This window comes from Calonectris borealis, chromosome 12 (assembly GCF_964195595.1).
Source record: "Calonectris borealis chromosome 12, bCalBor7.hap1.2, whole genome shotgun sequence".
NCBI classification, from domain to species: Eukaryota; Metazoa; Chordata; class Aves; order Procellariiformes; family Procellariidae; genus Calonectris; species Calonectris borealis.
The window spans coordinates 22262031-22278880 of record NC_134323.1 but is presented as its reverse complement, the minus strand read 5'-3'; the positions used below and the strand labels follow the sequence as shown (position 1 = coordinate 22278880).

The window sequence follows — 16850 nt, the reverse complement described above, 5'->3', positions numbered from 1 at the left end:
CAATTTTTCTGTCATGCCAGGGCGTTAAACTAATTTGCTGTGTGTAGAGTGAAATCCTGCTCATCCTCCTGTGTTACCTATGCTAGAGAAACATTCAGAAACATCCCTGCAGCTTCCTGGCAGCAGATCTGTTGACTTGCAGGTCCCTCAGAGCACTGTTTTGTGCTCTGAGGATAGCTACGGTTTCTAATTATTCATCCTGACTGATGGCCTTTTCAAGCCCTCCTGCACTGTCATATTAGGCACAGCCAGAAACCTGTATTCATTCCAAGACTGTTAATCAAACTGCCTCTGCCATCCACAACGTGTGGTAAGCAGGGCCGTCTGATTTGCTTTCTAGTGCTGGGACTGTAAAGCACTACCGAGTCAACGGTCTTGCTTTATATAGAAACGAAGTTTCTGCATTCTGAACTGACACTCAGGAACTCACAGGGTGATTCTGTGTTATCGGAGTCCTGTTGTGCCAGACACCCAAAACGTTTAAAGAAAATCATAATTCAAAAGGGAAGGAGTGATTTTTTTTTTTCTTTCCTTGTCTTCCACAGAAGAACGTCTGTTCCAGAGGGTATGCGCTCTCCTACGACATCACTGCTCACTTCTTCAGGGTAACTGCTAGCCGGAGTAGACATTTCTTTACCAGGATACCTGACTATGTGCTATTCTTAGCAATGAGATGTGCTATTTCTACCCTTGTTTTGAGACTTGTTGGTATAAATTCCAAAAAGAGCAGCGCTTATCCAGGAAAGTGAAGAGAAGTAGCAGGAGGAAGTAGTGGTAGAGGTTAATTTTGATACAATACAGCAAAGCTGGTGGGGGAAGGAGAAGCTGTTGGGTACACGTTTCTTTTGCTGGGCCATGCTGACCCCTACAGTTACCTTTAATTAGTTTACACGTGGCTTGGTGAGGTACTTCAAAGCAGCAAAGACATATGTGCATAGTCATCTTGTAATTTATCCTCTTCCAGGGCCTGCTTACTGCCAGCTTGGACTGTGAGGAATGGGCAGAAGAAGGGGTCAATGGTGTTCTAACAGCATGTCAAACCAAGTGTCCCATTGTGCTCTTCTCTGCAGCGGTAACCGTTCATATTTTATCTTAAGAGTGCTAGATGAAAATTCAGTATCGGTTCAGAGTGTTTGTTTTAAACGTCATTTAATGTAAATGGTGAAGTGTGGGGGCAGTAATTCTTAACACCTTTGGAAAATTGCAGAGTGTTTTAGTACCTTTGGTATCCCTGATTCCAGCTCTGGGCATGCAGCCTTGTTTTTGGAGTGTCACTGTAGAAGTGGAAGAGAGGCTGTTTAAGAGTGAGAAGCTGGGAGACTTGTCTTGGTTTCAGATGCACTATAGAGGGGCTGGGTGTTACATGCCAAGCAACTAAAAAGTCCATAAAGCACAGATTTTTTTTCTCTCTCCTCTTGTAACTCTTCATGCACTGTTTTACATGGGGATACCTGTTTTTGTTGCATGTGGTAAGCATGTACATCACCTTTGTGGAACAGTTCCTTTATAATGACTGGTCCTGCTAGAGGAGTTTCAGCGCACTGTGGAATGAACATGGTCACAGATGACCCTCTCTGCATTTCCAGGATGTGAAACTTAGAATCAGAGAATCATTTAGGTTGGAAAAGACCTTTAAGATCATCGAGTCTGACCATAAACCTAACGCTGCCAATTCCACCACTAAACCATGTCCCTAAGTGCCACATCTACACGTCTTTTAAATACCCCCAGGGACGGTGACTCCACCACTTCCCTGGGCAGCCTGTTCCAGTGCTTGGCAACCCTTTCGGTGAAGAAATTTTTCCTAATGTCCAATCTAAACTTCCCCTGGCTGCTCAACAACTTGAGGCCGTTTCCTCTCGTCCTATCACTTGTTACTTGGGAGAAGAAACCGACCCCCACCTTGCTACAACCTCCGTTCAGGTAGCTGAAGAGAGCGATAAGGTCTCCCCTGAGCCCCCTTTTCCCCAGGCTGAACACCCCCAGTTCCCTCAGCCGCTCCTCATCAGACTTGTGCTCCAGGCCCTTCACCAGCTTCGTTGCTCTTCTTTAGAATCAGCTTCTCATGTTTATTATGTGTGTATGTACAACTTGGACTTTTTCATTAAGCCGGGGGGGGGAACCCTGTCTCTGAGTACCTGGCGGAGGCAGCGTGCACACCTGACTGCAAACAGCTGCTAAGTACACCGCCACTAATGCTCCTGAGTTCTGTCTTTTCTTCCTAGCTTTGGTGGCCGAGGCTGGAGCCAGTACTTTGCTCTCAGTGGAGGAGACTTTTTGGGGCACCGCTTGCAGAAGAACTAGAAAGACTGAGGGAATGGCAGTCCTCAGCTACCAGGTGTGTAAGAGGAACCGAGCGTGGATCTGCAGGCAGGAGAACCTGCTCTCTGAGGGATCGGCGCCCGGGATGCCTGTTCTCGGAGGCAGGCTGGGTGTCAGCAGGCAGTATGAAATGCTAATGTGGACTGAGGCTTGTAGGACAGCTATATACAGATTCCTTTGTACAGTTTAAACTCAAAATGGGTCATTATAATTATTTAGTCTGGCCTTCTGTGTAATATGGGTCAGAGTGTTTCACCATAAGGAAAAGAGAATCTTTTTAGAGGAGAGTGGAAGGCAGAGTCCTTGTTAGACAAACACTGGAAATAGCCTTTAGCACAGTGTTGAGTCATTTGCTTCAGCTGCCGCACCCTTTGCTCCCTGGATTTGGTGAATCTCTGATCTCCCGAAGCTACTGACTGCTTCTCTGCTGTATGCTTCCTTCTTTACCTGTTGTTACGCTCTTTGTTCAGTGTCTTGCAACCTTCTCCAAAAGCTGGGAATTTAGGATAAGAATCTCCTTGCAGGTTATTGAACGTAATAATCAGATTAGCGTAGTAGCGTACAGAGTTAACTACCAGTCCAACCTCTGATAAAAGAGATTTGGGAATGCTGCTGTCTGTTTCTAGACTTTTCTTTTTTAAACTGTCTCCATGTAGCATCCAGCTGCAGGAAAAAAAAAAGGAGAGAATTTTTTTTGCCCCAATCACAAACTTACACCCTTTGCCCAAGCCCCTGATTTTCTCCTCATTCACAGCCATGATTTCTTTTTTTTCTTTTATTGTTTTCCTCTAAAACCATGACATGCTGGTTTTGTTTCCTAGCTTCCTTTCTTCAGGAGTGGTTTTCCCTCTCTCTGGCCCTCCTTGGATTTCGGCTGCCTTCCTCCATTGTTCTGTTCAACAGCAGTCACCACGCGGACGAGAGAGAAATGCACTGAGGAGGCTGGGGACTGACACAGAGCAGGCAAGACGACACATTTTAAATGTCTGCTGTTCCCTACACTTGAAAACTAGAAGTAGAATGTCTCTAACTGAGAAATGGTTGTCCTGAGATACAGCTGTATCCCTGGTAAACCCTGTTGTGAAATCTTGCTGGTGGCTAATTGATAAAATGTAGCTGTAAATTACCAGTTGCTAAATACTTATCCTACAGGCAAAGTTGTTCCAAACTTAAACTTCTAACTCAGATACTGGCTCCTCTGTGAAGTCAGGGAGGACTATTAAACAGCTGCTTTAAAAACTGAAGCTGGAGAGAGTGCTGCAGAGATGGAGAGCTCAATCCATGGCATGCCAGGATCACCTCTCCCTCTGACAAAGGAGCAGTCCTTGTGGATTTTAGCTCAGGCAACTTGGCTGGGAGGTTAAGGAGATGCAGAAAGTTTGTGAGACAGGAGCGCAGGCATTTTAAGGGCTCTGGGAAGACATGCTGAGGGTTTTCCCAAGTCTGTTCCAAGAAATGCCTCCTCCATTTTGCCGTGCTCAGTGCCCTCTGCGCACAGGAATTCTCCAAAGTGCTCTGCTGAGGAGGAAGCCGGGCTGCTGCCCAGCAGCTCGCTCTGTTGATCTTCCAGGGGATAGCTGGGACCAGAGCTCAGGACGGGGACTGTCCCTGTACTGAGACATTCACAAGTAAATACTGTTAAAGCAGAACCTGTGCCTTACTATTTACTCTTAAGTTTTATCGCTCCGGGCAGCAGTTACGGTAGCAGCTCCTCTTGCTATGGGATTGACTCCTCTGCTGTTTATACTGGTCTAGAGCCAAAAGCTGCCAGTCAGAAACTGGTGTCACTGAGTTGATATGAGCATTTAGTACATGTGGAATAACAGCGGCTTTCACCTCAAACATCTGCCTTGAGATAGGAGGAGGACGCCAGGAAGGGATGTGGTAGGGATCCAGAAAAGCGATAACAAGTGTATGTCAGGGCAGGATTACGATGCGCTTGCTGAGATGCGAGGCTGCACAGCATCTGCTGGTGGCATGCCGGCTGTGGACAACATTAGCTCTCCTCCAGCTTACATCTGTGGTAGCTCGCTCGGTCTTCCCTGTATTTGGGAGAAGTTGTCATCTGTTGTCTGACTCGCTGACTGCAGCAAGCCTTGCTTTGAGAACAGTGAATTTAGTGTGGAATTCACCCATGAACGATGTGAGGCTGCAGTCTGTCGTCTTCAAACACACTGCCTTCACCTGGAAGGAACAGCAGTGCTTGTAGTTCATCCAGGTCCATCCTGGGAACGTACTTTGTGAAATGTTATTTCCTGATTGGAAAGTGCAAGTTCTGAGTCACCACCGCAGATATAACTAACAGGCAGTCTCTTCTCCTTGCAGCTTCTTGTTTCTCTGCTGTTCTTCTCACTCATGGATCTCATCTCAGCAAAAATAGCACCAAAGGTAAATTCAGCCTTGAGGGAATTCTCATGACACTAAATGTGTCTGATCCGCTTGGTTTGCTGCCTAAAAATGCTTTGTACCCGTATTGTGAAGGCTGGTAGCTTGTTCTGCCAGAAGGAAGGGATCAGCAACATCCCAGACAGAGCCTGCTGAAAGCCCTTCTGTTCCTATCAGATTGAACCTGTATTTTCCTCTAAATGACATTATCTCCCCTTTCACTAGGGTAGCTTTTATTTCTCTCATGAATGACTTGCTGTTTTCAGTTCCCTGTTCAGACTTTACACCTTCCACGTAGCGCAGGAACCTCATATCTCTCTCTTAGCTTTTGTGTAGCATTTCACATTTGTTAGGCGACGTTTTTCCTCAGGCTGGAAATGTACACGGTATTTCACAGGAGAAGGGGTCCCCAGCAAGGAGGAACATTGGTTTCCAAATGAGTTAACGCTATTAAATGAAGGAGCAAAGATGACAAGTTTCTTCCAGCAGCTGTCTGCCCTAAGCATCCTCCTGCCCAGGAATGCTTGTTTCTGTCCCTTTGCTGTCTTCTCAGCTTTGAAGTGCAGCCGTGTGTGTAGTCACCTAGCAGATTGGATCGGGGAGCAGACTCAGGTTAAAAATAATCATTTGGTCTCGTAGTCTGCCTCTGGGAGAGTCGGAGGAAGAGTCATTGGGGGAAGAAACATCTTGAGCAAACAGATCTGGGAGGTTATTCCAAGTAAAATGAGGAATGCAAAAAAACCCAATCCCAAGGCATGCTGTCACTAGATGGGTTAGAGGGGGAAAACCTGCTCTGGGGGGCAGTGGCTCTGTGCTGAGCACCGCTGGGAAGCGTGCTGCTGACGAGGCAGTTGCTCATCGATGCCGCTTCCCCCCCTCTCACAAATCATTGTCAGCTGAGCCCTGTCGTGGCCTGGTTTGGTGACGAAGGCACTGCATTACTCCAGTGCCTGATTGCCCGGGGGGAAGCCAGGCCTCCAGGCGAGGGGAAAGACTTGGGCTAAATTCATAAAGGTCCTTTATTAAAGAGAGGTACACAGCCTCTTATGAGGGGTTCCTTTCTGCTTTGATGCAACTAAAGCCTAAGACAAACCGGACCTGTCCTTTCTGACACTCAGGAAGGAGTGGATTTTCAGACGTCTCTGGAGTGGTCCCTGGAGATCTTGCAGTGCCTGGAAGAGAGGGGCACGTCCTGGCCACTTCTCTTCCATTCGGCAGAGGAAGGTGAGCGAGTCCTGCCTCCAAGGGGTGGAGGGGCGAGGTTCGGTGCTGGACAGGCATGCCCCATCTCTTTGATTAATGAGCGTACCTGTGAGAAGGAACAGATGGGCATTTGTAAGCAGCATGAAAAATACTTGCTTGAGTAAAAGCTGAGAACATCCGGCTTCTACCCTGCAGGACGGTGACCCAACTGATGATCGGGAACGACTGAAACTCAGTATTGTTCCCTCTGGTAGAGAAAGCCTCAGAGGGGACAGCTTGCTTCTCTCCGGGGTCCGCACACCTAAGCACTAGTGTTTATTGTGGGCTGGAAGGAAACTGCAGCCCCTGTGCTGCTGTAGAAGTATGCAAGGTGGTGTGAAGACCACTAAAGATGCTTGGTGCTTCTCTCTGGCTATTGCAGACCCTAGAAAATACCGTGTCCTGCACAGCGCAGCCTCGGACCGTCACATCCGGCTCCTGCCTGTTGCGTTCTACAGGTGACGTCCTGCTGGGCTCAGAAGGGAGGTGTTTGTGAGGGATGGTGTGGCTGGTGGTTTGCACGTACACAGCTGGTGCAGAGGTAACTGTACTGCTGGCCTGTAGGTGAGCTGAGCCCTTACCTTAGCTGTGCAGGAGACACCACTTGATCACAGCAGGATTCCTATTTAAGGAGCCCCGTATCTTTTGCTGGAAGTTTCCCTTCAGCTTTGTGCTCCGGAAGGAGTGTCCCTGGCTGCCTTCCTGCTCCTGGCAGTGGGGTGGCCCGGCACACAATGGGACTTGTAAAACGGGCAGTGGCAACAGCACCAGCTGCGTTTGCCTTGTGTCTTTTTGTGTTTGAGTCTACCACGGAACCAGTGCTAACCAGACACGGTGTGTGACCTCCTCTAGCCTCACCCCTTGCTTTCACCAAGAGCTGCTCACTCGAGAGCAGACCTTCCTCTACGTGGCGCTCGATTTGTACATCCAGCTGCTTCGGCTCTTTGTGGAAGGGAAAGACCTGCCGCAGGCTGATCAAGCGGGACAAAGCCCAGACCCCGCAGAGCACGTGAGCGAAGCTTGGTCTCCCTTTTTTCCTCTTGTAACTGTGAATCCTATTCTTTATCCCTTCCCCCTGCCACTTGCAGCATCCCTCGTTCCCACTTCCCTGTAGGAAGCAGAGAGAGCCTGTGCGGCTGCCTTTGCAGGCAGTCAGCTTGCTCGCCCCTTGGGGCTGAGAGGAGCTGCAGGTGCCGCTGTCCTGCTGCTGCCTGAAACCTGCGCGGCCTCGCTGCTCTCTTACTTGTACAGGACCTGGGGGTGACTGCAGTCACTGATCAAGCGATCTGCTTAACCTGTGAATAGCCCCTAGGTGTGGTGTAGTGGTTCCTGTTTCACTTTTGGAGGCAGAAAGCTGAAAGCAACATCGTGCTTGGCCTCCATCGGCCGTTTCTCTTCTCTGTGTTCTCCAGGGGGATCCCTTGGAGGTGATCTCCACGGCCCGGCGGTTCCTGCTTGGTGCGATCCCGCGATGCCCTGCCCCAAGCTTTGGAAACATACGACTGGTGCGTTCAGGTTCCCCCCCCCCCCCCTTCTCCCGGTGCCCAAGAGCTGGGAGTGCCGCTTCTGCTCAGCGCCAGCCTGCGTAGCCTTTCTTGCCGCACCGCTCCTGCACTGGTGCTGCCAGCTTAACCCCGGCCACACTGCATTTCCGTAACACATTTGGGAGCGGTGGAGGACACCTGCTGCTCAGTCAGTGCTATAGCCACATCCTCCCTCTCCTGTTGCGTCCTTCTTGGCAACATTAAACACTGCTTGCTTAACGCCTGGTCTTGGGGGAAGTATCGGGCACCGCTAAGTGGCAGGTGTTGAACTTTCCCAGACGCACTGCGTTGTCAGCCGGGAGATCGTGTTATTTCTGTGTGAGTCGCCAACAGCGTCCCTCTCCTCTACCTCTACATTGCTGAGAAGCAGCAAAATGATCTAGTGTTGCTGTAACCCACCTTGAGGAAGCGCGAGCAGGTCTAATGCTGGCTGCTTGCCCTCTCCCCAGCTGCTGGACACGTGCGAAGAACTTGACCCAGAGCTGGGAGCCACCCTCCTGCACTTCTCGAGGCCTGCTGTGGCCATGGAGCTGGACGACGAGCTGGCCCTGTTCTGAGTGACTGACTACGGAGGAAGGGACAGACAAGGTGCTACCTTTCTCATCAGTGCTGTTTCTTTCAAATTACTTTGTAAATAATTTATTACAAGCATAACCATGAAGCTCTTGTTACAATAAAAAGTAGGTTACAAATTTCAGTTTAGACTTGCTTTGGGAATCATAATTTTTTTTTTTTCAAAACAAAATGTCTGCTTAAAGTTGCTTCACTGTCCTATGTACCCTTACAGCCACCCGAGGGCACTTCAGTACAGGCAGCAGCTTGTGCAGGCAGGGAACAGTTGTGGCCAACTCTGGTTCTACAACTGTGTGCGTGGGGAGAAGGGGGACCACGGAGGGGTGCTGCCGAACATCCATTCCCCTTGGATTAGACAGACTCTTAGTACAACACTGCTGAATCAGACGTGAGCATGGAGAATCACAGCATGATAACAAGCCTTTTCTGAGCAAGCTGAAGCTAATTCCACTGAGTTCTCTGGGAGACTAAAACGTAGATTAAAAATCTCCACTCTGCCGTATGGTTTCTACAGGGCTGGACTGGGAAAGCATCCCTGTCCCCTCAGGTGGGCTCCTGCTGTGCAGTCACTTCTGGCTTTACTGCCTGGCTTTCTGAAGTCCCTGAAGTATTTAGGAGGAGAATGGGCTCTGGCTCCAGTGGCTTGGCTTTGTCCTGAGTCTGGGTCAGAGGGTGCACCATGGACATGTGGACATTAAGGTTATGGGCCTTCTCGAAGCGCTTCCCACACTGGTCGCAGGCAAACTCCAGCTCCGTCTCAGCTTTGTGTTTGGTCATGTGGTACTTGAGCGATGCTCGCTGTCTGCACTGGAAACCACAGATCTCGCACCTGCAAGGCAAAGCAGGGGCTTAGCCACAGCCGTGGCGGTCATTCTTTGTCACACGGAGTAAGCCCACGAGAAGACAACTGTAGCCTCAGAGCTGCTCATAGCATCTCCCCCACCACCCTGGTCACGCAATGCGATTCTCCGCCTCAGGCCTGCAGCTCATTGCTGGTAGCCGAGCATTCACCTGCTGAACCCTGAAGGGCAATGGGAATAGAAGGAGGTGTAAGACTTGCTCAGCAACAGGAAGCTCTGGAGCTGGAGCACGCATTGTGGATGAACGTTTAAAGTGATTCAGCCAGGACGCTACCAGCTACAGGCAGGGTTTGCATCACAGAATTACTCTGTGCCAAGGTCAGTGACAGAGAGCTCAGCAGAACTTCACTACCCCTTCTATCCCTTTTCTTAGCTAAAACGGAGGGTTGGTGTGCACTTACTGGAGGGGCTTTGCTCCCGAGTGCCGCATCTGGTGGACCGAGAGGTGTTTGCGTTGCTTAAAGGTCTGCCCACATTCATCACAGATATAATTACGTACCTCTGCAATGTAAAAAGGGAGAGAGTCATCGATTCTGCTGATTTCTTAGTACATGAAATGCATACACGCAGCTGCCCACGCTTACTGGTGGAGTCCAAATTCCGCCCCCTGCCTCACGTCCCCCACATGATGGCCTGTTACAGGTTTACAGGCGAGGCAGACCGTTCTACACCCTGCAGTCTCGCACAAGTCTCGTGCAATGAATCGCTGGGTGTTTGTAACGCCCGTCGCCTGGTGTGAGTGGAGCCTGCAGGGACACACCTGTATGAATGAGCTTCACGTGACGCTGTAGGTACCGGTCAATCATGAACACCTTGTTGCAGCCAGGATGAGGACAGGGCCTCTCCCGAACCTCCTCGTGATGCTCTTTGATGTGTTTCTGTAAAGAAAGGACAGAGCTTCTAACCGCTGGGCTGCATTTTCCCCAGTGAAAAACTTGGATCCCCCAACAAACGAGACCCCCATCTTGGCAGGCTTGCGCAGCGGCGCTGCTTCACTGTGAAACACCAGAAACCTGCATCCAAATCTACGCCTGGCAGCAGGGGCTTAACAGGACACGGCGGAGCTTGTTCCAAGGGCTGCTGCCGAGCCAGCGGCAGACTTCCAGAACAGGAGGCGCACGCAGAGCCAGAGCAGCTCCTGTTGCTTTTGGGAGCACAGAAAAAGGCCTCTGACTGCTTCATTTAGTCGCCTGCCCACCTCCTGCGGAGCTAGGCAGTGAATTAAATCTGTCACGGATCCTCTCCTCGTATGGAAACTGCTCTGTAACACTCGAAGCTACGGGTCTGAGGCAGGAGCAAACCCTGAACTCACCTTCATGCCATCCGCCCCTCTGTAGACAGCCGTGCATCCCTGGTAAGGACACTTGTAAATGGTAGGCAGCTCCTCCCTGCAAAGCAGAGGCCTGCCGTCAGCCAGCGTGCCGAGCGCGGGGGCTGCTGCCCAGCCGCCGCCTGCTCGTTACCTTTCACATTTGATTTTTTTTTTCCAGCCTGGCTTAGGCCCCGGCTTCTTCCTTATTTTGGGCTCTTCTGCCTTCTTTGCTTCTTTGCCGTCACTTTTCTTGCTAGAAACCCTCCAAAAAGGAACAAGGAAGGACAGTGGTTTAATCCTTGATGTTGGTCTTGGACATCCCACCCAATCATCCCCGAGTGCTACGCCAGGTCTGGCCCGACCTGGCAAAGCAGGAGCAGGCGCACCGTCAGGTACACGTGAGCCGCGCCGCGGTAATTAGTGCCAGGCCTGAGGATGCGGGATGTGGCCCAGCTCCAACCCGATGGGGAGCTCAGGGAACAGAGGTGCTGGGGCAGCGCTGTGCCCTCCAGGCACCCAGGCCGTAAAGGAAAGCGGACATGGCGGCCCAGCTGAGCCCAGCCCGGCCCAAGCAGAGCGGAGGTGGGCACCAGCCCTCCCACTCATCCGCAGAGAGCTCTGCTAACCGCGCCGTAAGCCCCTTACTTCTTTTCGGGGTAAGGCTCGAAGGAGTCATCTGAAGATTGCACGTTTCTCTTCTGATTTTCATCGTCGCTCAAGAAGTCCCTGAGAGGGAGAAGATGCCCTTTACCAACCCAGCACCGGGCTGGCACTTCAGCACCAGCGTCTGCAGCAGCAGCAGCACGTGTTCGTCGTTCCCAGTGCCTCCATCTCCCCCACAGCATGAGGCTCCATGTGTTCTCCTCCCCCGTAATCTCCCCAAGCAAATACAGCGCCGGTGAACACAGCAAATAGCAAAATCAGGTCCTTTTAGGACTAGATCTCTGTAAGAATAACTGAACCACTGTCAGGAGAACAAAAAACGGCTGTTACTGAAAAGATCTATTCATTATTGAGGGATGGTGCCACCGCTTTCTACACTGGGAAAAGTAATTTTTTAGAGCAAGAATGAATATAATTGTCTGGCGCAGGTTAATTAAGTTGCAGGTCATTCTGTATTTCCTCATATGCAGCAGCCACGTTTGGGTTTTTCTTTTTCCTCCTTTTAAGTCCTAAACCATATAAGAAGCAATTAATTCTGAAGCCAGGAAACAGGCAATAAATTGTTGTGGCATTTTTAATGTGACAGCTGACAGATTTGGCTGACACACTGAAATAAGCCTGCGCTTGGCCATTTGGTGATTTAGACTCAGAATGACTGGACTCAATGATCAGTTATTTACAAGCCTCGCTTTAAATACCTACGTTTGAAGGATTTAGCCAAATCTTTGATCATAAAGGCTGCTAAGCTGCCAGTGTCCCTCCCGCTCCCTCGTCCCATTTAATCGCTCTCCCCGTGAGCAAAGGGTGATTCTCCGAGTGCCACCCCTTGCCTGCGTTCTCCCACCGACCGCTCTTCTGGAGCCCCAGCCTGGAGCAGTGGCGAAGGGGAATTGCTCCCAGGCGAAGCAGCAGCTCTCGGCAGCCCGCCCCGGCAAGGGGCTGGAGCCGCGGCTCCGCCACCACCCAGGACCGAGCAAGCCCCCGCCGCCCCCTGCACCGTTCCTTCCCCAGAGCAGAGGGTCCTGGAAGGAAGCAGGACCAGGTTTGCTGGAAGCAGCCAACAAACACAGAGAGCACACGTGCGTGCAAACACACGCACGCCGCTGTGCAAACCCCCCCCTGCAGCAGAGGCAGCGAGGAGGGGAGCTCAGCGCGTCAGCGGCGTGAGCTTCATCTCAGCCGCTGCAGAGCCACCGCTCTGCGCCTCCGACGCCGGTTCCAAGGGGCCTCGAGGGCCAGGTCACTCGTGGAGAAAGAGGTCTCCGAGGCGGGTCATTTCATACTCGCAAAGAAGACATTTAGGCTATTTTAAACCCACTCTTCTCTCACCCCTCAGAAAGGTCACTGAACTCGTCTTTTACCCGCTCATCCGACGTTGCAGACAGAACCTGCTTCCCACTCAACTGTCCTAGGGAACGAAGGAGAACACGGTGCGTTACAAGGAAAAGCAGCAAAAACAAGCCAGCGGAGACAGCTGCTGAGAAGGAACCAACCACTCCCGGTTCACTCAGCGTGGCTAATACCGTGTGAAAATGCGCGCTCCACGACAAGTTAATGATTATCTAAACCAAATTCCGCGTGTCGTGTGCTCGGAGACCGCTCTCCCTGCACCCCAGGGACGGGACAGCCTTTACCCTGGCGTTCCCAGGAGCATCTTTTGGTTTCCCCCATGACACCTGCTCCGTAACTGAAAGACTCGTCCCCAGGTGAGTCCCAGCTGCCGTTCCTCCTTCCAGCAGCGGACATCTCCCGTGGCTGTCGGAGCTAAACACAGCCCGACCTCTGTGACTCAAAGTCGGTGTCAGTTCCTCTCTTCTGGAAGCGGTATTTGGGGGAGTTCAGCAGTAAACCCACGTTAACTCAGCCCACGAGCACGCCCGCCCGGCAACTTTCCTTTGCGGACAGAGGGGCTCCTGCTGCTCGGCATCACCTGCAGCCGCAGCGGGGCGGGGGGAACCCCTCCTTGCCGGCATACGGACAGGGTTTGGATTGAGCAGAAAGAAACATCTGGCAAACGTGGTGCTGGAGAACCAGCGACCGTTCTGCACCGCTCGACAGGCACGTGTCCCCTGGCAAGAGCAGGGCAGCAGGGTCTCGCCAGCCAGGCGCAGCCCGCTAAGCAACGGCCAAGTCTCGGCCCCTCTATCAGAGGGGGAAATAGCGCACAGGGCGAGGAGACCGGCTCTTTTTGTGCGACGCAGTCGGCTGAACCTGTGTTCCCCCTTCCCTTCTGCAAGGCTCAGCGTCCCCCATCAGAGGCAATTCTCTGGGCAACCTGCACTCCCCAGCCGGGGCCGGTGTCCTCACTGAGGAGCGGCGGTCTCCCAGGAGGGGGCCCAGCCCCACCACCGCTCCCTGGGCCAGCTCTCCGGCTCTTTGCCCTTCCCCGCAGGCCTGGAGGGAGATCGGAAGGCAAATCCCTTACCTGTGGCACTGCTCAGTGGCGACACGGGCTGCGGCAGGGCTTTCTCCTGTAAGGAGGCCGTGCTGTCCAGTTGTGAGCGAGATGAATCCCTGTTCTGCGGCGGCTCGTTCTCCACGTTCAGTGGCACGGATGTGGTCCCTTTGTTTGCAGGCTGCGGGCAAGGAGTTGTCCTTGCTGGAGCGTGCTGGGGTTTGGGAGCAGAAACAGCCTCGGCATTGTCTGCCCCTGCCCCATTGTCAGTCAAGCGCTGCGCCGTGCTCTTGTTCCACTCCCGTTTGACAGACAAGGCGTTGTCAACAAGCACTGTGCTACAGTCCGAATCCGTATCCATGACGTAGTCGTGCCCGTCCCCGCAGCCCCAGACGGCGCGGATGATGCCGCAGTACTCGGAGGAGAGCACGCTCTGCAGGCTGGGCACCGAGGGGCAGCTCCCGGCGTGCGCGTGCGCCCACGTCACCAGGCTGTGCAGGCACTGCGGGCTGGAGGTGATCAGGTCGACTGTCGGAGGGGAGAGGCAGCGCGCGCACCGTCAGTCCCCGGGGCCAGCGAAGGGCACAGCCGCCGCGGGGAGGGACGGGGAGGGACCCGCTCCCCCCTGGGGAGGGGACAGGGCTGTGGACCCGCTCCCCCCGAGGCTGCGCTGGACTTCTGGGTCAGCAGGCAGGTGGGAGACACCCTAAAGGTGCTGCAGCCGGATGGATTGGGGCGAGGGCAGTCCCATCGACTGCCAAGATCATTAATTTTACAGCTGAAAGTGTATTTCTGATTGCCCCCCAACGTCCAATGGCTGGGACAGCCCGGCACTGCCACCCAAACCCGCTCCGCCCGCTCTTCGTACCCTGCGCCTGTTCAGCTCAGCTCAGCTGAGGGAGGCCGGTGCCAGCGAGGGTCCTCCCGGGGAGCGGAGGGGAGAGCTCGCCGCGGAGGGAGGAGGGGGAACTGTAACCAGCCAGAGCAGGGCACGGCTGCGCCGAGGGACGCAGGAACCTGCCGGGTGGTCGTTCCTCACCGCCCATAAAACCCAGCCCGTCCTTGATGGTATCACAGAAACAAAAGGGAAGCAGCTCCAGGAGCAGGCACTCACCCAGACAGGAGGCACCTCCTTCCGCGCCCGGCTGGGCCTGGGCCGCGCCGCTCCTGCAAAAGCCAGAACAGCACATGGGGTCTCGGCGGTTACGGAGGGACCACGCACCAACAGGCGGCAATTTACTACTGCCGATAACTCCCGGGAAGAAAGAAACGCAACGTACTTTCCTTTCGACTTTACGTGGCCCGTGGGAGACGCGTTCACCCTCTGGATAAACGTCCTGAGGACGCTGCGGCATTTGTAGAACTGAGCATGGCATTTCTTGCAGACGAACTGGGGGAGCGCGGGGTCCTGCCGCACCGCCACGCCGACTAGCCGCTGGAAGTCGGTGAAGAAGACCTGATCCACGCGGCGCTGCTTCTCTGAGTTCTCCCCCATCACAGGCACCTTCCCGAAAGCATTGCGCAGGCTCCTGGAGGAGAACTTCCCGTGGCAGAGGCGACAATACCCGGTGCTCAGGGCTCTGCCAATTCCTGCCAGAGAAGGATCGAACGCAGCCGCTGGGTGCCTGCCGCAAGAGTGCGGCAGCCGGCTACGGCCTGAAGGCACCGGCGTGCTGGAAGATGTTCCCCTTCCCTTGATCCAAGTCAGCAGGCTGCCTCCAAAGCCCTGGCTTCGGCACAAGGCCAGGAAGAGACCTTCCCTCTGACCCCCCGCCGCAGACCAGGGCGCCGCTCCACAACCGACTAACCCCAAAATCAGCCTTTCTGGCCTGATCACCCCAGCGGAGGAACCTCTTCCCAGCTGCAGTGTTCTCGGGGCTCGCTCGCACACGTTTGTGCTTTTGCCAACACTGTCCCTAGGCTTAAGTAGTTGTTCTCCCTCCCCAGCGTTTATCTCCAAAGTATTTATAGCCGGCGGTCGCATCCCCAGCCTCTGCGAGCCTGAGCTGCCCCAGCTCTCGCAGCCTCTTCCGAGGCTCGCCATTTCTCAGCCACCCTGATGGTGCCCTGCAGCCTGGAGCGGGGCAGGGAGCTGGGGACGTGGAGCTGCCGCAGATCCTGAGCGGGGAGCGAGGCCGACCCGGAGCAGCGGGGCAGGATGCACAGCACCTCCCCACTGCACTGACCGCGCCGCTCTCCCGCCCGGCTGCCTCCCTGCCCGGCCTGCGGCATCCCTGCTCTGCGGGGCACGGCTCCATCCCTCCGCTGCACCCTGACCGCCTGCCGCGCGGGGAAAACTCCCCGATCCAGCCTCTTCCCGGCCCTGATGCAACACAGCTGTGCTCCAAACCCTCCGGCCTGCCCACCCGGGGACGAGGAGGGAGCAGGGTCCTGCCTGCAGCCCCCCAGCCATCGCCGAGACCACGCAAACAGCGTCAGAGCGATTCGGGGTCTGGCTGCGGGTGGGGAGAGCCTGCAGAGCCCCCGGGGAGGGGGCAGAGGTGGGGAAGGGCAGCACACGTGGCGGGGAGCGTTTCGGCGGGCCGAAAGCAGGGCGGGAGGGATGGGTGCCCAGCCTGGGTGCCGTCCCCGAGGCAGCGCAGGCGTTGCCGTCGTGCCAGCGCTTCCTCCGCCGTCGGCGGTTTGTCTTTAGGCACCCGGCGTTGAACCGTTTGACGATCAAACTTATCTCCTGCCCCCAGCCACGCCGGCCGCGCAGCGCTCGGCTATCGGCCGAACCAGGGCCGGACAACGGCGGAGCACCCGGGGGCGGAGGGGAGGGTCCGCTCCCGTCCGCTCTCCCCTCGCCGTGCTGCCGGAACCCCCTCCTCACCTACCGACCGGCAGCAGGAGCCTCGGCGCTGCGGAGGTGAAGCCCCTCCGCGAAAATGAGCGATCCGGGCCCTGGCACGGGGCGGATCCGCCGCCCGATCGCCTGCCGGCGGCGCGGAGCCCCGGGAAGGGCGGTCTGCTCCCTGGCAGAGGGGAGAGCCCCGTCGTGGCGGGGGAGAGGTGGCACCGGGGCCTCACGCCCGACGGGACCCCCGCACCCACCCGCAGCCCGTCCCGCTGCGTGGCCGACCCACCCCGACCGGCCGGGTCCTCGCTGCAGCGGCTCCGTGTCCCCCCCCACCCGGGAGGGGCCGCAGCGGCTCCGGGCCGGCAGCGAGCCGTGACCCCGCTCCCCTCCCGCCCCAGGGCTTCCCGGGGCCGGCGCCTCGGCTCGGGGCCGGGCCGGGCCTGCCCGCCTCCCCCGCGGGGCTGCGCTCCCGGCCGGGCCTCCCCCGGGCCTGCCCCGCCCGGACCTCACCTGCCTCCGGGGCCCCGCCGAGAGCGGCGGGCCGTGTCCAGGCGGCGGCTGCCGGGGCCCACCCCGTGGGGGGCTCGGGCCGCGCCGCCGCCGCCTCGGTGCCGCGGGCCGCCGTGCCGGGGCGCCGCCGGGGCTCGGGGGGAGCCGCGCCGGGGCCGCCCGCGGCCGCCAGGAACCGGCCGCGCCGATCGCGCTTCATCGCCGCCGCCGCCGCCGCGGGCCCGGCCCGCCCCGCCCCGCCCCG

The 16850-nt window shown here is 55.4% G+C and overlaps 2 protein-coding genes across 2 annotated transcripts in view; one reads left to right on the top strand and one right to left on the bottom strand.

Annotated features, from left to right (window-relative positions):
- The window catches only part of FANCA (FA complementation group A), a 35654-nt gene extending 27604 nt beyond the window's left edge, over positions 1–8050 (top strand). The window contains exons 32-41 of the mRNA XM_075161708.1: positions 546–605; positions 965–1072; positions 2226–2338; positions 3144–3285; positions 4648–4710; positions 5826–5931; positions 6332–6407; positions 6802–6972; positions 7343–7454; positions 7943–8050. Coding sequence (XP_075017809.1) covers positions 546–605; positions 965–1072; positions 2226–2338; positions 3144–3285; positions 4648–4710; positions 5826–5931; positions 6332–6407; positions 6802–6972; positions 7343–7454; positions 7943–8050 — 1059 coding nt within the window. The remainder of the gene's footprint in view (positions 1–545; positions 606–964; positions 1073–2225; positions 2339–3143; positions 3286–4647; positions 4711–5825; positions 5932–6331; positions 6408–6801; positions 6973–7342; positions 7455–7942) is intronic.
- On the bottom strand, positions 7475–16805 carry ZNF276 (zinc finger protein 276). The gene is made up of 11 exons (XM_075161695.1): positions 16607–16805; positions 14577–14886; positions 14411–14463; positions 13327–13824; positions 12231–12309; positions 10884–10964; positions 10390–10500; positions 10239–10314; positions 9687–9804; positions 9328–9427; positions 7475–8895 (listed from the first exon to the last, which is right to left on the bottom strand). The coding sequence occupies exons 1-11, from the start codon at positions 16803–16805 to the stop codon at positions 8610–8612; spliced, it is 1911 nt and encodes a 636-aa protein (XP_075017796.1). The 3' UTR covers positions 7475–8609.
- Between the last annotated feature and the right edge of the window lie 45 nt (positions 16806–16850).